Here is a 24,199-nt window from a genome sequence, read left to right as displayed (position 1 = left end):
TTAACTTTTGCCGATAATATTGACATCGCAACATAAAAGTACAATTTATAAACTGAGACCGCGCAAGTACTCTCTGTTGGAGTCATTCGAAACTTCTCCCTTTCAATAGTAAATATACACGAGGACTGGCCATATCAAAAGGAAAACATCACACTTCACACCTTTTAAACGTGAGCTGCAATCTGATAGATGTTTCACAACACCAAGGAAATTAGACCTTACAACACCGAAATGCATATACTTAACATGGCTAGGTAGATTAGCTTCCTGAAGAGTGACCATTCTCTGAAACTACCTATCGCCATTAGATACAAAACTGCTCTCGCCATTCTTCTCATTTAAATATAAACAAGCGCTGCCGTAGCGGAGAACCCATCTCCTTGTCATCACGTGACTGATTAATATTCGAAGCGGCAACTTCTTCGAACCGTTCCCGCCAGAACGCAAACTGACCAATCACAGCCCTTAATAAGGTCATGTGATAGAGTATTTTTCTGAAGCCTTCGGGAGCCGATAATTCGCTATAAATAGATCAACTCATACCCAGCAAATTTGTCTCGGTTCAGTTTCCCTTTGAGATTTGTTCCGTGTACCACACGACAGCGGCAGCCAGCGACACATCAACAGCTTCGTCCAACGATGACCACCGCCGTCGCCACATCAGCAACATGAGTCTACGACTACTAACCAGCATCATCGTCATGACCAACACGATTCTACGATTACTACTAACCAGCATCAATCACCACCAGCGTCAACACGACTTACTATGTACACCAAACTAAACCACCGCAGCACATCTCTCTCTTCGATTCTATTAGGTGACTTAGCTTCACCACGATAATAAACAGACAAGAGATTTCAGCCAGCGACGAACGACGAACATCTGTATAACAAGAATCACGGCCCGGCATGGAAGCCACCACTCACAACTAGTGATCAGCCCTGCCACACACAGCCTCAACTCACTTCTTTCACATACAGACTCATACTATTGTGTACTCAAGAACTGGTATAAATGCTCACGTGTTACTGACTCTTTCTATCTGCTGTAATATCTCACATACACATACATGTATCACTCACATACATACTTTTCTTTGTACGACGGCCTGTCTTTGATTATGTTCTTATATGTCGCATTCACACTCTCACATACACATACATCTTTAACGCTACAATAAATATTTCTGTTATTCATCTGATACGGTTGCCTTCTATCGTCTCTTCATTACTGGTATTTACGAATTCACTAATGTTATCGAAGTATAACATTATTTGTATATCATCTTTGATATATTATTTTGTGTTCGACCGTGTGACGCGTTTAAATAAAAGGAGTCCTCTGTTTTTCCATTCGTCACCATTTCTCCTTTTTGAGTTCGCACGGTCGTTCTTACATATCTACGTATGTATAAATAGATATGTATTTACACGCACGTGCGCGCACATGCTTATGTATTTATGCTTATATATACATGTGTGTGTGTGTGTGTGTGTGTGTGTGTGTGTGTGTGTGTGTGTGTGTAATCAAATGTGTAGAGATGGCGTACTCCGAAGGAATTTACCGGTAACGTGATCGAAGGGTAGAGTAAGAAATCCATGAATCAGGTGCTCCAAATCTGTCGAAAGAACGTAGACGGTCCATGTGAGTGTGCAGTAAATAGTGAATTCAAATAAACAATCAATTAACAAAACAAAAAATAATATAATTAACGGACAGCAAGAGGACGTGCATAAACAATGTATTTGCTTGGCGCTCGGTAAAAAGAGAGTTTCAGCAAGGACATACATGTTCAGGGCGCAATGTGAGAACTTATGTATACATTTATAAAACATGCATGAAAAAAGAATAATTACAGATAAAACATTAAAATAATAGAAATTTTATAATTTCTAAATCTCTTTCAGCAATGTAACCACACAGGTGCTGTTGCTTATAATAAAGCTCTAAAAGATAATGGTTTTAGCGAGGAAATAACCTATACACCAGTAACAAAGAAAAGGAAAAATAGATCCCGAAAGGATGAAAGGCAAAGTCAACCACGGTTGAATTTGAACTCAGGATGTAGCGACAGGCGAAATACCGCAAAGCATTTCGCCCGGCGTGTTAAAGATTCTACCAGATCGCCGCCTTATTTGGTGTTAATAATGATGACAAGAATGGAGATTTTCCATGTCTATGATTTTATTAAACAGATATTTACAGCATTCTTCAACCCTAATGAAACTGCACTGACAACGGTACCAGGATGCATATCTAATAGTGTGGAGTCGATGAAGTTGAAACACGCGTAGATCCACGAAAAAATGCTGTAAATAACTGTTTGATAATATTATAGTTATGGAAAGTCACCGTCTCCTGATCACTATTAATACTATTACTTACTCTATAGAAACTATGCAGTCCCGAATAGAACACTTGGATTTACCAAGCGTGAATTATTACCAGAATCTAGTACACTCACTGTTAATTTGCTGTGGTTAGCCGGCATATAAAACCGATTTAAGAGGAAACACAGTAACCGCCATGATTAAATATTTTTTTTGAAATCGGGTGTGTAGATAGATAGATAGATAGATAGATACATACATACATACATACATACATACATACATACATACATACATAAAGACATGCATACATACATGTATACATACATACATATAGATATTGATATATACTCTCACATAACCACATATAACAATAGTTTTCACATTCTGTATGTATTTTATGTTTGCATACTGAATCTATCCAATTCGTTCGTCTATGCTATGCAGACGATATAAAGATATTAGTGTTAAGAAAAAAGAAAACATTTTCTTACAAATATCCCCACAAATTCACCATGTTTGATCTTCTTCAGCAGTATTATTGTTATAGAAAAGACTATTTGCCAACATAATGTGGCTGTCCTGCACAGTCTTGCAGTCCCTGCCAACTCAATACAACGCACAAGCGAGAGGCATAATATCGTACTGTTCATAGATTTGGGACGGTGTAAATGGTATATACCGTGTACACTATCGAAGAAAATGATCAACCCACTGACACACAAAGCTGCTTATCAAAGAATTCTTTCAACCGCTGACTAACGGACGAGTTATATGACACTCTCTCTCTCTCTCTCTCTCTCTCTCTCTCTCTCTCTCTCTCTCTCTCGTTCTCTCTCTCTACCTCCTCTCTCTATTCTCTCTCTCTTGCTCTGCCTGTCTCACTGCCCAGTTAGTTCGCCTTGTCTTACATCCATTCAGAGACTTCCGATTTACGTATTTTGCTTCCTCCCGTCACCCAAATTATGTCCATCATTTCTAGCCGGCACTAAACATAATGCCCAGCACTTCCATTATTTGGACAACAGGAATTCTCACCAATGATTTGCCTGCCGCCGTGGACTTGCGACCGCTCAAAACCGTCTCACAGACCAGCGCAATATACAAGAATGTATCTACAAATTTTATCTTGCAGATATTCATGTGCACTGGATTAATGCAATGCAAGTAATTTATGTAAATACGCTTGCTGCTATTCAGTGATTCTTTTACTACTATAATCTAAGTCACATTTAATATTCAAATTAAAACAGCCAATCAACTAATCTTTAAACCCCCCCGCCTACTATAGATGCTCATGTCTCTTATTCTCTCCCTAAGTAATTCCATACGCCTTAATTTCAAAAACAAAAATAATATAAGTATTTGACTGAAAATATTTCTCTGATATACACTTGTGGAATCGACGAACTGCCTGCTATCTCGACTGTAAAAGAATCACTGAAAATAGATAAACTAATACTTATACTTTCAGTACAATAATTTTGTAAATTTTTCACGAAAAGTTTACCATCAAAATTGAGAAAATGATATTCAGATCTTTTTATTTTCTTTTTTTAATCATATTCACAGTGAAAAGTGAAAATAATGCATTTAATATTATGCAAAATATTTTGTCGGAATATGATAATACCACTGCAGCAGATAAAAACATTTCTCCGTGGTTTCTTAAACAAGTAATAAATTTCTTAAAATGTGGTCCTTTACCGAAGTTACACAACGGTAGAATACAATCTATCATAAAGTGGGAAGAACAAAAAATATATCTGGAACAAAAATGCAACCGCTATTTTCAAGCAAGCCACCGAAATACGACCGACGTTGTTTGTCTGAATGGTAAATGGAAGTATCAAGATAAAAAATGTAAGTTAACAACCTGCCCAATTTTTCATAAACCTGCTCACAGTATCTTAACCGATGTTGCATACACATATAACTCTGTTGTTTACTTCTCATGCTTTTCTGGTTATTCTATGCGAGGAAACACTACAATACGTTGTCAAGAAAATAGGCAGTGGTCATCTCCACCACCAGTTTGTGAAAGTACTAAATGTCTTCCACCGCATCCACCGAAAAATGGTAGTGTAAACAATACAAATGAAGTTAAAATTAACGAAACCATTTCTTTCAGTTGCTCAAAACCATATAATCTGAAAGGCGAATCAGTGTTAACTTGTCTTGAAGATGGTGAATGGAACTTTCCGACACCTATCTGCACGTTGAAATGCTTTGTACCGGAAATTGCTGGCAGAGTGGTGACTATTTCTGAAGGTACAATTTTAAAACCCAGAACATTAATCAATGAAGGAGGGAAAGTGATATATTCTTGCAAACGATCTTTCATTCCAGTTGCGTTTGGTGTCGTTCAATGCTTGTCAGGTAAATGGTACCCAGACATACAGTGCAGAAAAACGTGTGCAATTGAGGCACGAAGTGGATTAAATTTTATTTTGTTGCGTAATTCTTCAGTTATCGAATACAGCTGTTCAGCAGGAGAAACATTGTTGGGAGATTCTATCAGAACCTGTTTCGAAAATGGAACCTGGAGTGGGACACTTCCAAGGTGTGTAAAAGGCTGTCAACTGTTACCCGAATTTGGCATATATAGCTACCGATATTCATACAATTTACAATATCTTCCATTTGGCAGCTCAGTTCCACAAAATACGAATATTACTTATTCATGTCGCGTCAATTACTTTAGGTTTTCCTACGAAAGTTTAACTTGTAATAATGGTGTATTGAATCCGCAACCAATCTGTTCATATATGAATAGAAGTGATGTTTGGCTGAATAAAAAGAACTCTCTTCAGTACAAAAATCGTTCAACAGTGTCGGTTTGTGCCACAAAATATACTTGCATACATTTTGGCTACTTAGATGGAGGATGTGAAAAGATTAAATGTAACTACTTTAATTGCGTTGCTGTGCATTTTGACAATGTCACGTCAGAAATAGATTTTAGGAATATCCATGGAAGTTGTTGTGCTTTGAGGTGTTATGGATAGTAATAACAAAGCACTCCCTGCCTGAAGCTTTTTCGTATTCACAAACATATATATGCATGCGTAATTTGTCTGAAATGGAATGGAATATATTCCATATTTACCTACAGAACTATAGCAATGTAAGTGAAGCAATTCTTCTTTGTATTTTCGCCATGTTTTATAAACTATACATTGCTGGAATTGAATTATTTTCCTTGCATATTTATGCACAAATTTTATTTTATTTGACAATGTTCAACCCCGCAGGAGCGATAATATATTGACTTTTTTTGATGTTTTGGAACGGAAATATACTTTTACTCCATACACACTTTGTATTAGAAGTGAATAGAACCTGATTTAAGTTTAAACGGGTTGGAAGTAAAGATGATTGCATAAACCGGGTGATGGCTTCGTTAAAACAGCTTTTTGTTTGCTCTGCACATGACTTAAAGGAAAAATTAAATAAAACTTATCTTTGCAAATGTTTAATAAACGTGTATTATGCCAAGGTATTGAATAATCATTCAGTTTAATGTTACATTGTTTCTATATAGAACTTCACATACATACAAGCATTTACATATGTATGTTTATATAGATAGAAATATATATACAAATATATATATATATGTGTGTGTGTGTGTGTGTGTGTATGCATGTACGTGTGTACATATATATAGATATATACACATATACTACATATGTGGAAAATCGGTGTGTGTTTGTTTGTGGCGTTGTTAGCTAACTCCTCCTACATCGTTTTATTGATTTTGGTGAAACTTGACACGTGAGTGTAATTCATGTCTTGAAACCTTGTGACATACTTAGATTGTTGAAATAATCGATAATACGGCCCCTGGAAGCGACCTTTATATATATATATATATATAACTTATATAACAATTTTTTTAAATATCCGAGGGAAATAACTCATACCACCTATACAATATCTTTTTTAAACACTCAAGGGAAATAACCCATTTCCTTGTTTATGTTCGATTACTCTGAACAAACGATCAGCCGACTTAATTCTGCTTTTCACTACTCACAGTTTTGAACTGCTAAACATTATTATTGTAGTTCCTTAATTTGATTCTCTTCATTCATACATTTCTATACACACATACTTTTTTGAATGCCTATTACTCTGATAATTCTGCCTTTTTTACAGTTGTTAACTTGTCTTGAAGATGGTGAATGAAACTTTCCGACACCTATCTGCACGTTGAAATGCTTTGTACCGGAAATTGATGGCAGAGTTGTGACTATTTCTGAAGGTACAATTTTAAAACCCAGAACATTAATCAATGAAGGAAGAAAAGTCATATATTCTTGCAAACGATCTTTCATTCCAGTTGCGTTTGGTGTCGTTCAGTGTTTGTCAGGTAAATGGTACCCAGACATAAAGTGCAGAAAAACGTGTACAATTGAGGCACGAAGTGGATTAAATTTTATTTTGTTGCGCAATTCTTCAGTTATCGAATACAGCTGTTCAGCAGGAGAAACATTGTTCTAAAAGGACCTGTTTAGAAAATAGAACCTGGAGTGGAACACTTCCAATATGTGTGAAGAACTATCAACTGTTACCCGAACTTGGCATATAGCTACCGATATTCACACAATTTACAATATCTTCCGTTTGGCAGCTCAATTTCATAAAATACGAATATTACTTATTCATGTCACCTTAATTAATCGAGGAATTCTCCCGAAATTGTTACTTGTAATGATGGTGTTTTGAATCCCAAACCAATCTGTTCATATATTAATAGAAATCATGTTTGGCTGAATAAAAAGAACAATCTTCAATACCAAAAGTTTTCTTCGGTGTCGGTTTGTGCCGAAAACTATCGTTGCATATATTTTGGTTACGTTGATGGAGGTTGTAGAGATATAACATGTAACAAATTTAATTGCGTTACTGTCCGTTTTAACAATGACTCATCAGAAATATATTTTAAGAATGTATTTGTGTGTTGTTGTGCTTTGAACTGTTTCATATGGTAATATTACTGTACTCCCTACAGGAAGCTATATCCTATGTACAAAAATATATATGCATGCGTAATTTGTCTGAAATGGAATGTAACATATTCCATATTTACCTACTGAATTATAACAATGTAAGTGAAGCAATCCTATTTTGTATTTTCGCCAGGTTTCTTATTTATTTTATGATAGCATCACTAATTGAAAACGTATGTTTACGATTAAATTTTCATTATATTCCGCTTCATGGTGTATAAATATAAGGTTTCAATCACACACATTTTATCAACTATATATTGCTGGAATTCAATTATTTTCATTACATATTTATGCATACATTTTGTTTAATCTGTCAGTATTCAACCATGCAAGAGCTATAGTATATAAATTTTGTTTGTTTTGAAAACATTTTTACGCATGTACTCCAAACCCCTTTACATTAGAAATGAAGACTACTTAATTTACCAAGAGAAAATTAAAGATAACTACATTAACCGGACCATAGTTTCGTTAAAACAGCCTTTTGTTGCCTCTACGCATAATTGTGGGGGGGAAAACTACAAATAAAACGTTATATTGCGTTTAGCACGATTTCAAGTTCATCTTGGATGTTTGACGCTATGGAAATGAATATGAAAATGTGTCGACAGATCGAAATGAATTCACTTCTTTTGACGAGGGTGTCAAATAAGAAGACAAAGAAAGTGTTTATCACATTTTTAATGACCAGTTACAATTTATTTCTTCTCCAACAAAGCTGTCAACGCCAGTTTGCGCAAAAGTTCCAGGTGAAAATTTTCGCAATATTTGCGGTTTGAAACATTACAATGGCATTTCTTCAGAACTGCATCATTATATTTCATCATATTTTTCATTTTGTTTTATCACTTTGTCTTTTTGTGACTTACCATATATGGAATATTCCTGACATTTAAAGTTCGTATTTATATTTGTGACTGTGTGAATATGTGTCTGTATATGTATATTTATACATTCATACATACATACATACATACATACATACACACACACATATATATATATATATATATATATATATATATATATATATATATATATATATATATATATATATATATATACATACAGACACACACATACATACATATATATATATATATGCTTTGCAAACAACTTGCAGATGCAAGTGCTATCAGTTGAAAGCTCCGTATATCAGATGCCAGCAAGTTTACAGGGTCATCAGGAGAGAATGCGTTCCGTTTCGGGGCCTGCCCCTCGACGGCCTCATTGCGCACCCTCACTGAAATGATGCACTGCCTGCTAGATCATCTACTTATCAGATTTAGCTCAATATTCATCTAAACATTACTCATCGTCTCTTTTAATCAAACCATAAATATAAGTACATGTGCGTCTTTATCCATACACACACACACACACACACACACGTATGTGTATATATATGTATGCATATATATTATGTATGTATGTACGTATGTATGTATGTATGCATGTATGTATATATGTATATGTATATGCACGTGCGTGTGTATACATTCGTGTATGTATATGTGCATGCATATATAAGCATACCTAATTATATATGAGTAGGTGTAAATATAGTTATAGATATATAACTGTATATACGTGTGCACGTACGTTTATGTGTATATGGATTGTTGGCGATTTTTTTCCTCCGTCTTTGTCTTCACCTATCATTTTCTCTTGGACTTTCCTCTGTCTCCTGTTTCTGAAGAAGAGCTTTGCTCGAAACGCTAAACAACCTTTCTTTCCTTCCCTGAGCGTGATTTTTTATACTTTGCATTCTTGTGTTTTTTCTTCGTTTTTTTTTTTTGGTGGGGGATTTATATATATATATATATATATATATATATATATATATATATATATACAGTACATCTGTCAGACTGATGACTGCCATGAGGCAGGAAAGTATACTAGTCCTTGTATATTTTATACTCTATATTTAATACAGTTCTATATTTAACCACTACGCCATATGCCCGTGGGCATATATGGCGTAGTGGTTAAGAGCGCGGGCTACTAACCCCAAGGTTCCGAGTTCGATTCACGGCAGCGACCTGATTAATAATAGTAATAATAATAATAATAATATAATAATAATAATAGTAACATCGATAGGAATGAGAACCCAGGTTCGAAATTTCCCCAGGACACCTGACGAAGGCTGGAGGGTATATCAGCCGAAACGTTGTGTTAACAACAAACAAGATGAGGACGAATATCCGTCAAATGTAAATAATGTAAATAATCTATATTTAATACTCAATATTTCATATATTCAATAAGACATTCAATACTTCATTTCATTTTACTATTTATATTATATATTCCATACTCTGTATACCACATTAATTTTATAAGAATATAAATAAAACATAAAAAACAGAGTTGGAACTCTTTTAAATAATATATTCCTCTATACACGATCATACAAAACCCTTTTTTATATTTTTTATTTTTATTCATATGTGTGTGTGTGTGTGTGTGTGTGTGTGTGTGTGTGTGTGTGTGTGTGTGTGTGTGTGTGTGTGTGCATGTATGTATGCATGTATGTATGTATGTATGTATTTGTGAGTTTAAATATTTGTGTATCTGTCTGTGTGTATGTATAGTATATATGCCGCTGTGTGTATCTGTAAGCATATGTGTCTATGTGTTACAAAATATGATATCAACTTAGGTCAGTTGCCAAACAATCACTGGCACTTCTTATAGAACCATATCCACTAAGGTGACACGTCTACATTCCTATATCGTCCACCATTTCATTTGAGAAAGTAATGACGCTGCCCTTAATATCAGCCAAGCTGTAAACTATTTCTGAAACTTCTAGTCTATATGTATCGGCACTCTCAAATCTTAGACGGTGACATCTGATCACATCGCTCCATCACGATCCATATTAACGGAGCTCTTCTCTCACAATCAAACACGATGCGGAGGTGTGTGCAGTCTGGAACAGAACAATAAAAAAGAAAACACCCTGCAGATGAAGTTAACTACATTGAGACCGATGGGTCAAAATGATATTGGTGGAACAGAGAAATTAAAACAGGAGGGGGGGGTCTTCACAGAGAATAACATGAAGGGTAATCCTTAACAACTGCGATAAAAAGGGAGCAGAGAGAAATAGGTCATATTTCGTGCATTTAATAACACAATTATAAAGTCGACTAGATTTCACTTCTGTTCACAATTATAATGGTTTGAAAGCTTAAAGGCAAATGTAACTGTGAATTTACACAATTTGGCGTCGTTCCAATTAACCCTCCTCAGCCAGTGATGTACAACCATCACTACTTTGGACATAAATGTTATTATGAAAGCAAGAAAATTATTACGATCGGTGTCAGCGTACATAGAGAGGAGGTTCTTGTCGAAGAGGGCTGTCTGCTCCAGGTGACACTTTTATTAGGTGGCACATTTCGGGCTCCTGTAGAAACCAGAATACAGATGAGGTACGAAGGTAGCAGATTCAAGAGCTACAGTGGGTGGTACATACTCTAGTATATACCACCAATCCATTTGAGAAAGCAATGATCTTGCCCTTCATATCGGCAAAGCTTTACACTGTTTCTGATACTTCAAAACTTCCAAGCTATATTCTTCAGTACTTTCTCAAATTTAAGACAGTGAGACCCGACAGATAACTTCTTATCGCATTGCACCATCGCGCACCTTCTTCTCTTACACTCAAACAATACTGGTGTACTCCAAAGTTCAGTTTTGTTCTCCGCTTCCTTATTTCTTATCATCTATGACCTATTTGCCCTTCTGTTCAACTCATTCGCAGCTGATACTATCCTTCATTCATCTACAATTTTTCCCAGCCGCTCATCCTCTACTGACACAAACATATAATGATTTATGAACTTAAACTGCGCACGTACCCTCTGTTGGAGTTTTACGAAACTTGTCCCTTTTGACAGTAAATGTACACAAGAACTGCTCATATCAAAAGGAAAACATCTTATTTCACACCTTTGAAACATGAACAGCAATCTAATAGATGTCTCACGCTCGCTCCAAATTTTAGGCCGTACAACACCGAGAATTTCTCATCGCAAATGATTGCACTTAACATAGCTAGTTTAACATCATGAAGAGTGACCCTACACGTCACCACCGTAATCTTATTCCCATTTGAGACCTACTTCTATTGCGAACGGGGAAATCCTAAACCGCTTCCAGACAAAGCCACTTGATTGACTAGTATAACATCACTCTGTTTTATACTACTTCTACTATAATGAGCACAGTTCCTCGTAGCTGGCTGATATCGTGCTAACTCCCCACAAACACTCCCAATATACTTGTCACCCATCATCTTCTGTTTCATATTGTATCCAAATCCCTTAGGACTCGCAATAACCTGCTACACATAGTTCTTCCTTACCAGATCTTATAACCTATGAAATTTCTTCCCTCCTAATGTCTCTCCTGCAAATGTTGATTTATAAGAGCTTAAGCGAATTATAAACGATTTCTATCTCATCAGAATAACGAACCTGCGAAGGATGTTTGCACTGCTTATTTCTCCGGTCCCGGTAAATAGGGAAAAGACATTTAACCTTGAAATATATATATATATATATATATATATATATATATATATATATATATATATATATATATATATATATATATATATATATATATATATATATATATATATATATATATATATATATAATATTATATTATATTATATCATATTATTCACGCACACACACACGTAACTACACATACCAGTAGCTTTCACATTCTGTATGTATTTCATGTTTTGTGTACTGGTTCTATCTAATTCGTTCGTCAGTGATATGCTGACGATATAAAGATATTAGTTTTAAGAAAAAGAAAACATTTTCTTACAGATATCGTCGAAAATTCAACACGTTCGATCCTTCTCAGCAGTATTATTTCTATGTTTTATCTGTAATTATTTTCTTTTCATGCATATTTTATAAAGGTATAGATAACAAGTTTTCACATTGCTGCCCTGAACATGTATGTCATAACTTTGACATTTGTAAACCTAACGAGGGATTAAGTCGATTACATCGATCTCAGTGTGCAACTGGTACTTATTTGATCGACCCCGAAAGGATGAAAGCAAAGTCGGACTCGGCGGAATTTGAACTCAGAACGTAACGGCAGACGAAATACTGCTAAGCATTTCGCTCGGCGTACTAAAGAATCTGCCAGCTCGCTGCCTTAATTTGTCATTATATATTCTTTTTTACTCTAGGCACAAGGCCCGAAATTTTTGGGGAGGGGGCCAATCAATTAGATCGACCCCAGTACGCAACTGGGAAGGAAGAAAGGCAAAGTCGACCTCGGTGGAACTTGAACTCAGAACATAAAGACAGACGAAATACCGTTAAGCATTTCGCCCGGCGTGCTAACGGTTCTGCCAGCTCGCCGCCTTTTTGTCATTATATATTACATATCAACTTGCTTCACTTGAGTCTCATTTTGTATGTAACTATATTTTATTAAGTGGAGGCGCAATGGCCCAGTGGTTAGGGCAGCGGACTCACGGTCATAGGATAGCGGTTTCGATTCTCAGACCGGGCGTTGTGAGTGTTTATTGAGCGAAAACACCTAAAAGCTCCACGAGGCTCCGGCAGGGGATGGTGGCGAACCCTGCTGTACTCTTTCACTAAAACTTTCTCTCACTCTTACTTCCTGTTTCTGATGTACCTGTAATTCAAAGGGTCAGCTTTGTCACACTGTGTCACGCTGAATCTCCCTGAGAACTACGTTAAGCGTACACGTGTCTGTGGAGTGCTCAGCCACTTGCACGCTAATTTCACGAGCAGGCTATTCCGTTGATCGGATCAACTGGAACCCTCAACGTCGTAAGCGATGGAATGCCAACAACAATATATTTTATTATGTAATTGCATGTTATATATAACAAAGAATATATTTCTTTCATTCGGTTTGCATCAAAGAGTGTCAATAATGTGAATGAGATGGGCTCAATGCATGATGTGTTTACTAACAATACTAACTGTATCAAAACACGTCGTAGTGTGTGGTGCGCACGCGCGTGTTTGTGTGTGTATGTGTGTGTATGTGTGTGTGTGTGTATCAGTTAAAAAACATATGATAAATGTACAAACAAACGAAAAACAGACACAGGTTACCAGATCCTCTTCAGTTATCGGCCAGAGGACCAAACGCAATTTTGCACTTTCAAGGATAATATTGGTCCTGTCTGATGGCGCTGGCAACAAGTGGCCACCGAGTATTAAGTAACTTGTACCTGGAAGATAATATTAGATAAATTTCTTCCGTACAAAGTTTACACATCCTATCATTCGGATGATAAAATTTCCTATGGCTCAAAATTTTCCATTTAATTTTTTAAATTTTATTACTATCTTTCAAACTCCAAATGAATTTACTAAGACTCGTGTTGATAATTACTCGTAATACCATGTGGATGTATATTAGTATTTTGGTTAAATATGTCCATATTTACTACTCTGCTTAGGTTAAGGTTATCAGTGTTTACTACATCTATATTTTGTTTACTATTATTAATTTCTTTTATGTATAAGAAAAAATTCCATTCCGTTTCAGATTTGAACTATCTATTTCGATAGAAAAAAGATAGAAGTTCTATTCATTTTTTAGACGTCAATTTTAACCTAAAAACAGGTAGATATGCGCCTTACCATAAACCAAACTCTGCATTAACTTACATTAACTTTAAAAGTAATCATCCACAGTCAATAACTAATTGTTTAGTCCCAAATATAGGAAAAAAGATTAATTACCTCTCATATAATGAGGAAATTTTTAATGAAAATAAGGACTTCTATAATAAGGCACTAGCTAAGGGTATAAACATAAAATTCAATATATTCGACCTATGATTAATAATATGTGTAATGATCTAAAAGCAGGAACATTTAACTTCACGAACAAACAAAAAGGGCTAAAATTAAAATATGCACTGTCCTCAGACTGACACTCAAACACTCTGAAATGTTCGTATTGGAGCTTCCGGCGCGAATGCCAAGCAGTACAGCATGTCGTTTCCAAGTTTCTAACAGGGAATTGCGTCATGGTGCTGTTTCTCTCACAAACGATGTCCAACTGACCATACTATATTGTGTAGTTGACAAAATCAAAAGCAATATGCATGCACGAAATTAAAAATATGAAATGGCGACAAATTACCCATCGCACCCTGTATATACCTGTACGTACCTATAACTATATATACACCTACACATATATACAAAGACATGTCTACATATGCATGCACATATAAACATGCACATATATACATAGACCAAAACACATACAACAGGTAGTCTAAACTGTACCGGTGCTCTACTCAACCTTTAAAAACACTCATTGAATTATACCTATTTGTCCAAATTATTCATTTTATTGTCTTTTCACAGCTTCTAACGCTGGAGATGTACTGCGGTGTCAGCTATTCACTACCAGTGAACTAAGGTAACACCCCTTATTTTTCGAACACCATCCGGAGTATTCAAGCGGTTCCAAGCTGTGCTGTTTTCTGCAAGTGCTCCACCCTTATGGCAGCCTCTATTTGTTCCATGTACTTCTCAAGATTTTTACTCACTATTCCCAGGGTTCCAACAATTATTGGTACTACTACCACCTTTTTCAGCGACCACAACTGCTTAACCTCCCAAGCTAACCTGTTATATCTATCAACTTTTCATTCTTCATTATCGCATACCTTGTTGTCAGCTGGGCATATTATATCTATGATCCAGCATTGTTTGCTTTCTTTCTCAACACTATGTATGATTTCCTACTATTCTCTATCTCATAGTCGCACTGAATCAGAAAATCTCATAGGATCATTTGCATTATCATTTTCAATGATGCCTTCGGGTTTATGTTCGTACCACTTTTTTTGCTCTATTAAGTCCATACTTGCAAAGTGTTCAATGGACAATCCTTGCTATATGTTCATGACGTCTCTTATATTCTTATTGAGCTAGTGGCGTACCTTGATTGGTAATATGTCATACGGTTTCATCATTTTGTCCACAAATTCTGCACTTATCACTTTCTGATGTGTTGTCTATTCTGTATTTGATGTAATTCGTTCTTAATAGTTGCTCTTGAGCAGCACAAATTAGAGCCTCCGTTCCCGGTTTTAAATCACTTTTAATCATCTATAGCCATCTTTTTTCTCTGTATGTCTTATCTTCAACATCTCTATGAAATTATCCATGCATTCTTTTCCTAATCCGCTTACTTTTAGTTACATTTATTCTCAAGCTTGTATAGTGCTTTATCTTTGCAGTCTTCCATCCTACACAAGCCTGACCTTCTTACTTCCAATGATAGCGGTTCTGTGACATTTTTTACATACCATATGTTGTTCTCTTCTGCTTTAATGTTGTGTTCGTATCCAATCAGTCCTCTTCCCCCTCTTTTACTTGGTACATAAAGTCTGTTTCACTGTTTAAGTGGAGTATCCCATACCTAGTCAGCAACTTCCTTGTCTTTCTGCTCCATATCTAAGGAGTAAAACCGCCAGGTATTGATAGCTTCAATCTTATTCCGTCTGTTTAATTTCGACTTAAGGATCAGTCTCTGTCTGCGCAAGTACTCCACCTTAAATTTTTCTGTCATTTCTTTCTCCATCAATTTATCCATTTCTAATATCCTCAAGTACTTATAGCCGGTTTCTTCTATCTGATTCATAACCTCCCCGACAGTATCGCTAGCTCGTCCATACATTTAATTTTGCCCCTCTTCAAGACTACCACACAACACTTTTTCAGTCCGAACTCCATTCTGATATCAGCACTGAAAGTATACACCGTATCAACAAGGGAACTGACTTAGGATCCATCTTTACCATAAAGTTTGAGGTCATCCATGAATAACAAGTGGTTGACTTTTTGTTGGTGGCTCTTGAATACATACCCAGCCTTTGCTTTCCTTAGAATCAATGTTAGTGGTATCACACACAATACAAAGATCAGTGTAGATAGAGAGTCCCCTTGGAAGATGCCTCACCTGATTTCTGTTGTCCCTAAACTTCTTCCATATGCTGTCAGTTCCGTCCTCCACTTCACCATACTTTTTTCCAAGCAATCGCTCAACATTCGATGCAATACCAAATAGGTTCATACACTCCATAATCCAAGAATGTGGGATTATATCGTATACCTTACAATAATCGATCCATGACATGGTTAAGTGAGTTTTCCTCCTCTTGCAGTCTCTAAGTACAGTTTTGTCTACTATGAGTTGATCCTTGGTACCTCTGCACTTACGATTGCAACTCTTCTGCCCATGTGACACGACTCCATTTTTTCCAGATGTCCGTACATTGACTCTGCGAGTATTCCAGTCAATAATTTCCACATAAGTGGCAAGCGGGATATCAGCCTGTCATTACATTACTTTGAAAACACTTACTAAATACTGTTTGTCATAGATGACTAGTTTGCAAAATATAGTCGGAATGTAAAAATAATTTGGAAGCCGGCACAAGAAGTAAAGAGGTGAGAGACGATGAGAAGTATGGGAAGGAAAGGAACGTCAGAACATCAGTGTTGGTTGAGAAAATGCGCAAATTTCTGGATGAAGACCGTCGTGTATCTCTAAAGGCAATAAGCATTTATTTCGTTATTGCCCACAAGGGGCTAAACATAGAGGAGACAAACAAGGACAGACAAAGTGATTAAGTCGATTACATCGACCCCAGTGCGTAACTGGTACTTAATTTATCGACCCCGAAAGGATGAAAGGCAAAGTCGACCTCGGCGGTATTTGAACTCAGAACGTAACGGCAGACGAAATGCCGCTTAGCATTTCGCCCGGCGTGCTAACGTTTCTGCCAGCTCGCCACCGTAAAGGCAATAAGCATTGTCTGGAGCTGGTGTGGCAATTGTACCGAGAATTATTCATGAAGATCTGAACAAACGCAAAATCTGTGCGAAGTTTGTTCGAAGGGTGCTCAGTGACGATCAGAAAGAAAAGATGCGTTGATGACAGGAGGGAGGTGGATGGGCTCAATTATTTCTAAAGCAAGACCTGTGACGAAAGCTGGATCTATTTTTACGATCCAAAAGACAGAGTGCCCAAAGGAAGCATCCTAACTCCCGCCAGACACGAGATTAAGCAAAGCAAGTTCACCGAAAAGCTCATGATGACCCCGCTTTTTTCGACAGCAAGGGCATCATCTACATCCACTGGTCTCCCTCTGGCCAGACAATCGACAAAAAGTACTTTGTGGACGTTTTAAAAGGACGTTCAGCAAGAAATTTCGTCGCAAAAGTCCAGAGATCTTCGACATGGGTTGATTGCTCCTGCACCAGGACAATGTCCCAGTTCACAATTCCATCATGGTAAGCAATTGCATGGCAGAGATAGACAGCAAAACTGTCCCCCGCTCTCCCTACAGTTCACACATTGCTATGTTTCACTTTCAGTTGTTCCCCACGCTGAAGGAAAACCTCAGAGGCAGTCGTCTTGAAGACACTGAAAAGATGAAGGAAGTTGTGACATGGGTTCTGGATAGCTTCACTTTGAATATCTTCCATGAAGTCATTGTGGTTAGGCTGTTTTACTCGTGATTGTAAGATTGTGGTTTCCATTCATGGACCGAGTGACGCGTTGTGTTCTTGAGCTAAACACTTCATTTCACATTGCTCCAGTCCACTCAGCTGACAAAAATGAGTAATCCTGCGATGGACCAGCGTCCTGTCCAGGTGGGGAATTTATACGTCATGGAAACCGGGAAACCGGCCCTTATGCGTCAGTATGACTCGAGAAGTTAACTTTATTTTTTATGGAGCCATCACAAAGTGGCTAGAGTGCTGCACCAAGTGCGTGGAAGTAAGAGGAAACTACTTTGAGAGAGATTAGACTTTTGTACAGCTTTGGAATTAATAATTGTCTTATCTCAAAAGTCTCAAAACTTGTGGAATGCACTTGGTATATATCAGGATCTGCGGTTCTTTTAGTTTCGCTTGACACCAATTCGAAATTTCAAAACAATTAGTGCTTCTATTTTGAAAAGAAATTGCATGTAGAAGCAATTATAAATATTTGATGAAATTAATATTAATTAATATTCTCATGTTTAAATACGTTGTTAAAGTTCTTCATTTAAAAAGCATTTCTCCAAAAAGTCAGATACCATAAAAGAGTCAATAATTTTTTCTATCACAATTAAATCTGTTAATATTTTTAAAATATTTAGATGCTGTGTGTACACACGGCAGGAATTCCAGAAGTTTTCAGACTTATTGAAGAGAGACATTAGATAATTTCATAGAAGTACAAAATTTAAATCGCTTTCAAAGTAAGATCCCCTGATTTCAATGCACTTGAGGTAGCGATCCATTCACTTCGTGAAAGTCCCGTGAAAGTCCTCCAAAGTGAATAGGTCCAGGACACTTGTCACAACCTCCTTCATCTCCCCCCCCCCCACCTCAGCCTGTGAAACAACCAAAAGTCACGGGGACAAGGCCTGGACTGTAGGGAGGGTGAAGAACATCATTGCCATATAGTTTGTTACTTGGATAGACTTGTGAACAGCATTGTTCTGGGAAAGGTGCAACCGACACGAATAGAAGGGCTCTGGCCTTTTGTGACGAAATCTCTTACTGAACTCCCTCAAAAACTCCACAAAGTACTCTTTCTTGGCAGAGGGAACCCAGTGGATGCAGATGATGTCTTTGTTGTCTAAAATGGGACCATCATGAGCTTCCTAGTGGACTCGCTTTACTTGGCCTCTTGTTCCAGCGAAAAACAGATGCTCGACTTATGTATGTTAAATCCATATGCAGTCTAGAACATTTCTTATGAATGTATGTATGTATGTATGTATGTATGTATGTGTGTATGCATGCATGCATATATATCGCTACAGAATGTAACAAGCTGCACGTTTAAATTGCAGGTAGAATCTAAAGCTTCTACAGTCTCCGTCTACCCAATTTCACTGATATGTTACAGGTCCATTCGACTCTTTAGTAAAATGAGATTTGCTTAAGATGCTACCCAGTGGATCCTAACCTAAGGTCTCATAGCTGCCAACTTTTTAGGAATTCCGTAATACAACGGCTACAGAATATATACGAGTTTGCACATAATATAATGGGTGTATTCTGAAGACTTGATGAGTTTGATTACAGTTGATTGAATGGTTTATTCAATTCAGTTTTACCTCGTCTTCTAACCCATTTTGTTTTAATATTGATTTCAAATTTTGGCACAAGGGAAGCAAGTTCGAGGAAGGATCAAAGTCGATTACATCGACCCCAGTGCTCAACTGGTATTCATTTTATTGACCCCGAAAGGATGAAAAAATGAAAGGCAAAGCCGACCTCGGCGGAATTTGTCTTCATATCAAATTTCTCTAAGGCGGAAAGCTGGCAGAATTGTTAGCATCCCGAACAAAATGCTTAGAGACATTTTGTTCGTCTTTACATTCAGAGTTAAACTTCCGCGAAGGTCGACTTTGCTTTTCATCCTTTCGAGTTTGATAAAATAATTATTAGTTGATCACTGGGTTGTTGTAATCGTCTTACCCCTCCCCCAAAATTGCTGGCCTTGGGCCAAAATTTGAAACCAGTATTAACTTACTCTTTCTTGTGTTATACTTTTCTGCAGCACTACGTTGATAGTCTCCTTCTTAATCTTTAGAGAGCGAGCATCGTCAATTGATGTTTCGTAACCTAACAGCGGACATCATCAATTGATGTTTCAAAAACTTTTCATGGTTATGGCTATCATCAATTGATACCCGAGGGTCAGCTTAGTTAAATGCGCCCAAGCATTTATCGATTGGACAAATCAAGTTGCATATAGAATATTTACACAGTGATGAAGAAGTTGTCTTTTTTTAGTTGATGTTTTTTTTTTTAGGTAGTGGGTGGGGTCTGATTTTCCTTCATCACCGGATGATGATGATGATGATGATGATGATGATGATGATGATGATGACGATGACGATGACGATGACGATGATGATGTTGATGATGATGATGATGATGATGAGGATGATGATGATGATGATGATGATGATGATGGTGGTGGTGGTGGTGGTGGTGGTGGTGAAGATCTAGATAGTACAGAATAACGCAAGCTGTGGATCGAAAAAGTGCACTGATTTTTCTCCATTTGTAATTCGTTTGACAACAACAAAGGTGGAAACTCAAATTAAATCAAGCTCAAGCCAGATGCAAAAGAAAGTGAATATTTTACTGCACTTTTCGATAAAGCGATTGTAATTTGTATTGAACGAGAGATTGACAATTATTATAGCTTTGGTACTTATTTAAAGTGAAACTAAGTTTTAAGATTAACCTTAAGTAAAAAAAAAAAAAAAAAAAAGACTTTTAGGGGCTTTTAGCTCGCTTTGCACACACATTTACAACTAACCACTTTAGACCAACCATAAATTCTATTCTACTCTAGGCACGAGGCACGAAATTTTGGAGGAGGAGGTCAGTCGATTAGATCGACCCCTGGTACTTAATATATCGATCCCGAAAGGATGAAAGGCAAAGTCGACCTCGGCAGAATTTGAATTCAGAACGTAAAGACGGACGAAACGCTGCTAAGCATTTCACCCAGCGTGCTAAGGTTTCTTATTTCTTTACTACCCACAAGGGGCTAAACATAGAGGGGACAAACAAGGACAGACAAAGGGATCAAGTCGATTACATCGACTCCAGTGCGTAACTGGTACTTAATTTATCGACCCCGAAAGGATGAAAGGCAAAGTCGACCTCGGCGGTATTTGAACTCAGAACGTAGCGGCAGACGAAATTCCGTTAAGCATTTTGCCCGGCGTGCTAACGTTTCTGCCAGCTCGCTGCCTTAGACCAATTATAACTTATTTAACTGAAAATACTCAGAAATAAGCTTCCAAGGGAAATAACTTCTATCATACTAGCGTCATCAAGAATAAAGTTATCTACCTTTAAAGGTTATCCGGCTGATAACCTACGATTAACGCTAATATTTTACGTTATTAATTCTGTTTGATAAACCATTTATATGCATGATTTCAGATTTTCGTGCAACAGGCATGGAGACAACATAAAAGTATTATTTATTATTGGGCATACACACTTGATCAATAACTTCAAGTCTACAGAATTATTTTTAAGAACTATTGATGATAATATGCATATTAACAAATGGCTTTCTTGCAGGTTCGCATATACTTCAAGTGTATTTGAACTGGTACCATGTTTGTATTTATACACATCACAGCTTAGCGCTGTCATCCCGTTTATTTAATACGGTGAGCCGCTAAATTGCGCAACCAGTCATTGAATGCTGACGGGAATATCATAAGAGGGACATGTCTCTCGTGTAAATTCGCAGCGTCTGCCATTCCGGTCTCTGTGGCTGAAGAAGTGATAACAATAATAAATTCAAATTATGACAAACGTAAATAAACAAACGAAGTTTGCTTTTAGAAGCATTGAGATGTCTTTTAGAAAGTTAAAGAAGTGATTTTAAATTCTCAATCGCAGAATAATGCTAATAATATAGTCTGAACAGGATAAACTACCCCTATTTTGCAGAGAAAAGTGTAGGTGATTAGCTGTGGACTCGAACTCACATCCCCGTGATTACATGTCACGATGCTTTGACCGATTAAGCTAAACTACCCACTACAAATTCCTCTGCAAATTAAGATATATAAATCTCGCTTTATGAGACGCTCTCATATGTTAAATTCAAATTACGACAAACGTAAATAAATCCTTTCTGTTATAGACTTTGTGCCAATGATAGAAAGGGTTATTGCAACTGTTGCTGCTGCTATTCTCTCCCGTTTCCTGTTATGCGTTATTCATGCCTTGTCTCAGCACCTTCCCGCAGCTTAGAGGCGCAATACTTTCCTCAGTGCATATGCAGTTCTGCATTTGGCCGCCAACTGTATTCTTCTGATGACGTTTGATAGTTCCAGCTTCTCATGTCAGGTGTTTCTGTTCTTTGTGCACCAATCACAATGGGAATTACACTCATTCTAGCGTGTGTATGAATACACTCCACTTCAAATGCCATGTCTTGACACCTTTTGCATTTCTCGTTCTCTGTCTTCACAATGTTCTGACCTACAGGGACCTCTCTATCAATGAAGACCCAATTTTTCTCAACGCTTTCCATGACCGCAGTTTCGTGAAATGATTGTGACCTGTAAACAGTTTTGAGTAAGAACCGGAAAGAGAAGTATGAACATGCAATGCGCATGTGCACACTGTATTCGTAAAAACTGAAGAGAAGAATAAAAACGCAATGCGGATGTCAAAATAAACGAAAACGAAGAACAAAAACGCAATATCAAACAGGTTATATGATGGTCTGCATGCTACATCTGGTACCACTATCACATAGCTTTGCTGCAATTTCCTTGTTTGGAGTCTTTTCGTAGGAGAGTGATATCTGTGTTTCAATTACTTATCTGTGTAGACTATCATTTCCTTCATTTTTATCATTCCCTATGATTAGCAAGAGTTGATGTTCAAACCATTGGTCAGTGTACTCTAGCCTGTGTACTCGCTGTGAAACTTTGTCATGGCATTTTCTGTACTCTTTCTGGGTTAGTAAATACGAAGTGGTATCAAAAAGTTCCCGGTCTTGTTCTGTAGTACACCAACAGATGACAGTACACGTTTGCATGCGCAGTGAGAACTAGCAGTGACTTTCATGAGGCAGTGTACCGAGTGACATGACTGTGCTTACTAGGCAAATTGTGAAATTTGTTTTTGTGATCACGTGTATGCTGTAGTCTGCGATTCTGTCGTGAATAGGAATGAAGAGCCAACGCGAAATTTTACGTTAAGCATTGGAAGTCTTCTACAGAGACATTGAGCTTGCTTCGGTAAGCTTACGGTGACAGGTCAAAGAGTCGTACGCGTCATTCACGGAAATGTCATATTCTGCATCGAAAATTCATTTCTCAGTTCCAGGCCGTCAATCAAGAGTTCAACTGCGATGTTTTGAAGCATTTGAATGAGAACATTCGGCGAAAGCGACCGGTTCTGTAGAGTGCGAAGAATTGGATTCTTCACAACAACAATGCAGCCTATCACCAAGCTGTCCTCACTCGTAAGTTTCTCGCCAAAATCAAAATGGTATCGCTTCTGCACCCACCCTTTTCGCCAGATTTAGCGCCCACGAACTTCCATCTCTCCACCAAGATGAAAATGCAGCTCATAGGCCGCCGTTTTAAGACCGTTGTCGAGATCCAGAGCGAATCGCAGAAGGTCCTCGACTCACTTACGGAAAACGACTTCCAAACCGTATTCCAAAAGTAGTAGGAATGCTAGGACCGGTGTATTGCTGCGTAAGGTGACTATTTCGAAGGAGAAGATGTTGAAACTTATGTAAATAAGTTATCTTTTATTAAGCATAACAAGTCCTGGAAACTTTTTGATACTATCTCGTAATACTTAGCAACATTTCGTTCGATTTTACGTTCTGTTTTCAAGTTCCGTCGAGGTCGATTTTGCCTTTCATTTTTTCGAGGTCGATAAAATAACTACCAGTCAAGCACTGGAGCCAATGTGACCAACTTATCCCATCCTTAAAATTTGCTTGTCTAGCGTCAGAATTTGAAACCTATATTACGCATTGTGTTAAAACCAATTCGTAAAAAACTATCTGGCAGAAATCGCGACATGAGTGCTTACACTATCATGCCAACTCACAAAATAGTCTCTACATAGAAGTAGATACCTTACAGCCAGAAACATTTCTTGTTTTTATCTTTCTTTTTACTCGACGTAAAGCTGTATAAGTCAATTATATGCCATAGGAGACATAGTTTGGTTTAGGTGGGTCAGTATGAACTGACACCTAGATTAGAGAAT

The 24,199-nt window shown here is 37.2% G+C and overlaps 1 protein-coding gene and 1 pseudogene across 1 annotated transcript in view; both read left to right on the top strand.

Annotated features, from left to right (window-relative positions):
• Positions 1–5,833, top strand: part of LOC149136583 (P-selectin-like) — a 30,524-nt gene extending 24,691 nt beyond the window's left edge. The window contains exon 3 of the mRNA XM_089349208.1: positions 3,907–5,833. Within this exon, the coding sequence (XP_089205334.1) occupies positions 3,936–5,342 (1,407 nt within the window). The 5' untranslated portion in view covers positions 3,907–3,935 and the 3' untranslated portion in view covers positions 5,343–5,833. The remainder of the gene's footprint in view (positions 1–3,906) is intronic.
• LOC149136582 (sushi, von Willebrand factor type A, EGF and pentraxin domain-containing protein 1-like) lies at positions 5,417–8,307 on the top strand (annotated as a pseudogene).
• Positions 8,308–24,199: the final 15,892 nt, after the last annotated feature.

The sequence above is a fragment of the Octopus bimaculoides genome, chromosome 3 (genome assembly GCF_046866305.1).
Source record: "Octopus bimaculoides isolate indiv1 chromosome 3, ASM4686630v1, whole genome shotgun sequence".
Lineage (NCBI taxonomy): Eukaryota > Metazoa > Mollusca > Cephalopoda > Octopoda > Octopodidae > Octopus > Octopus bimaculoides.
This window is presented reverse-complemented; position numbering and strand designations above follow the sequence as displayed.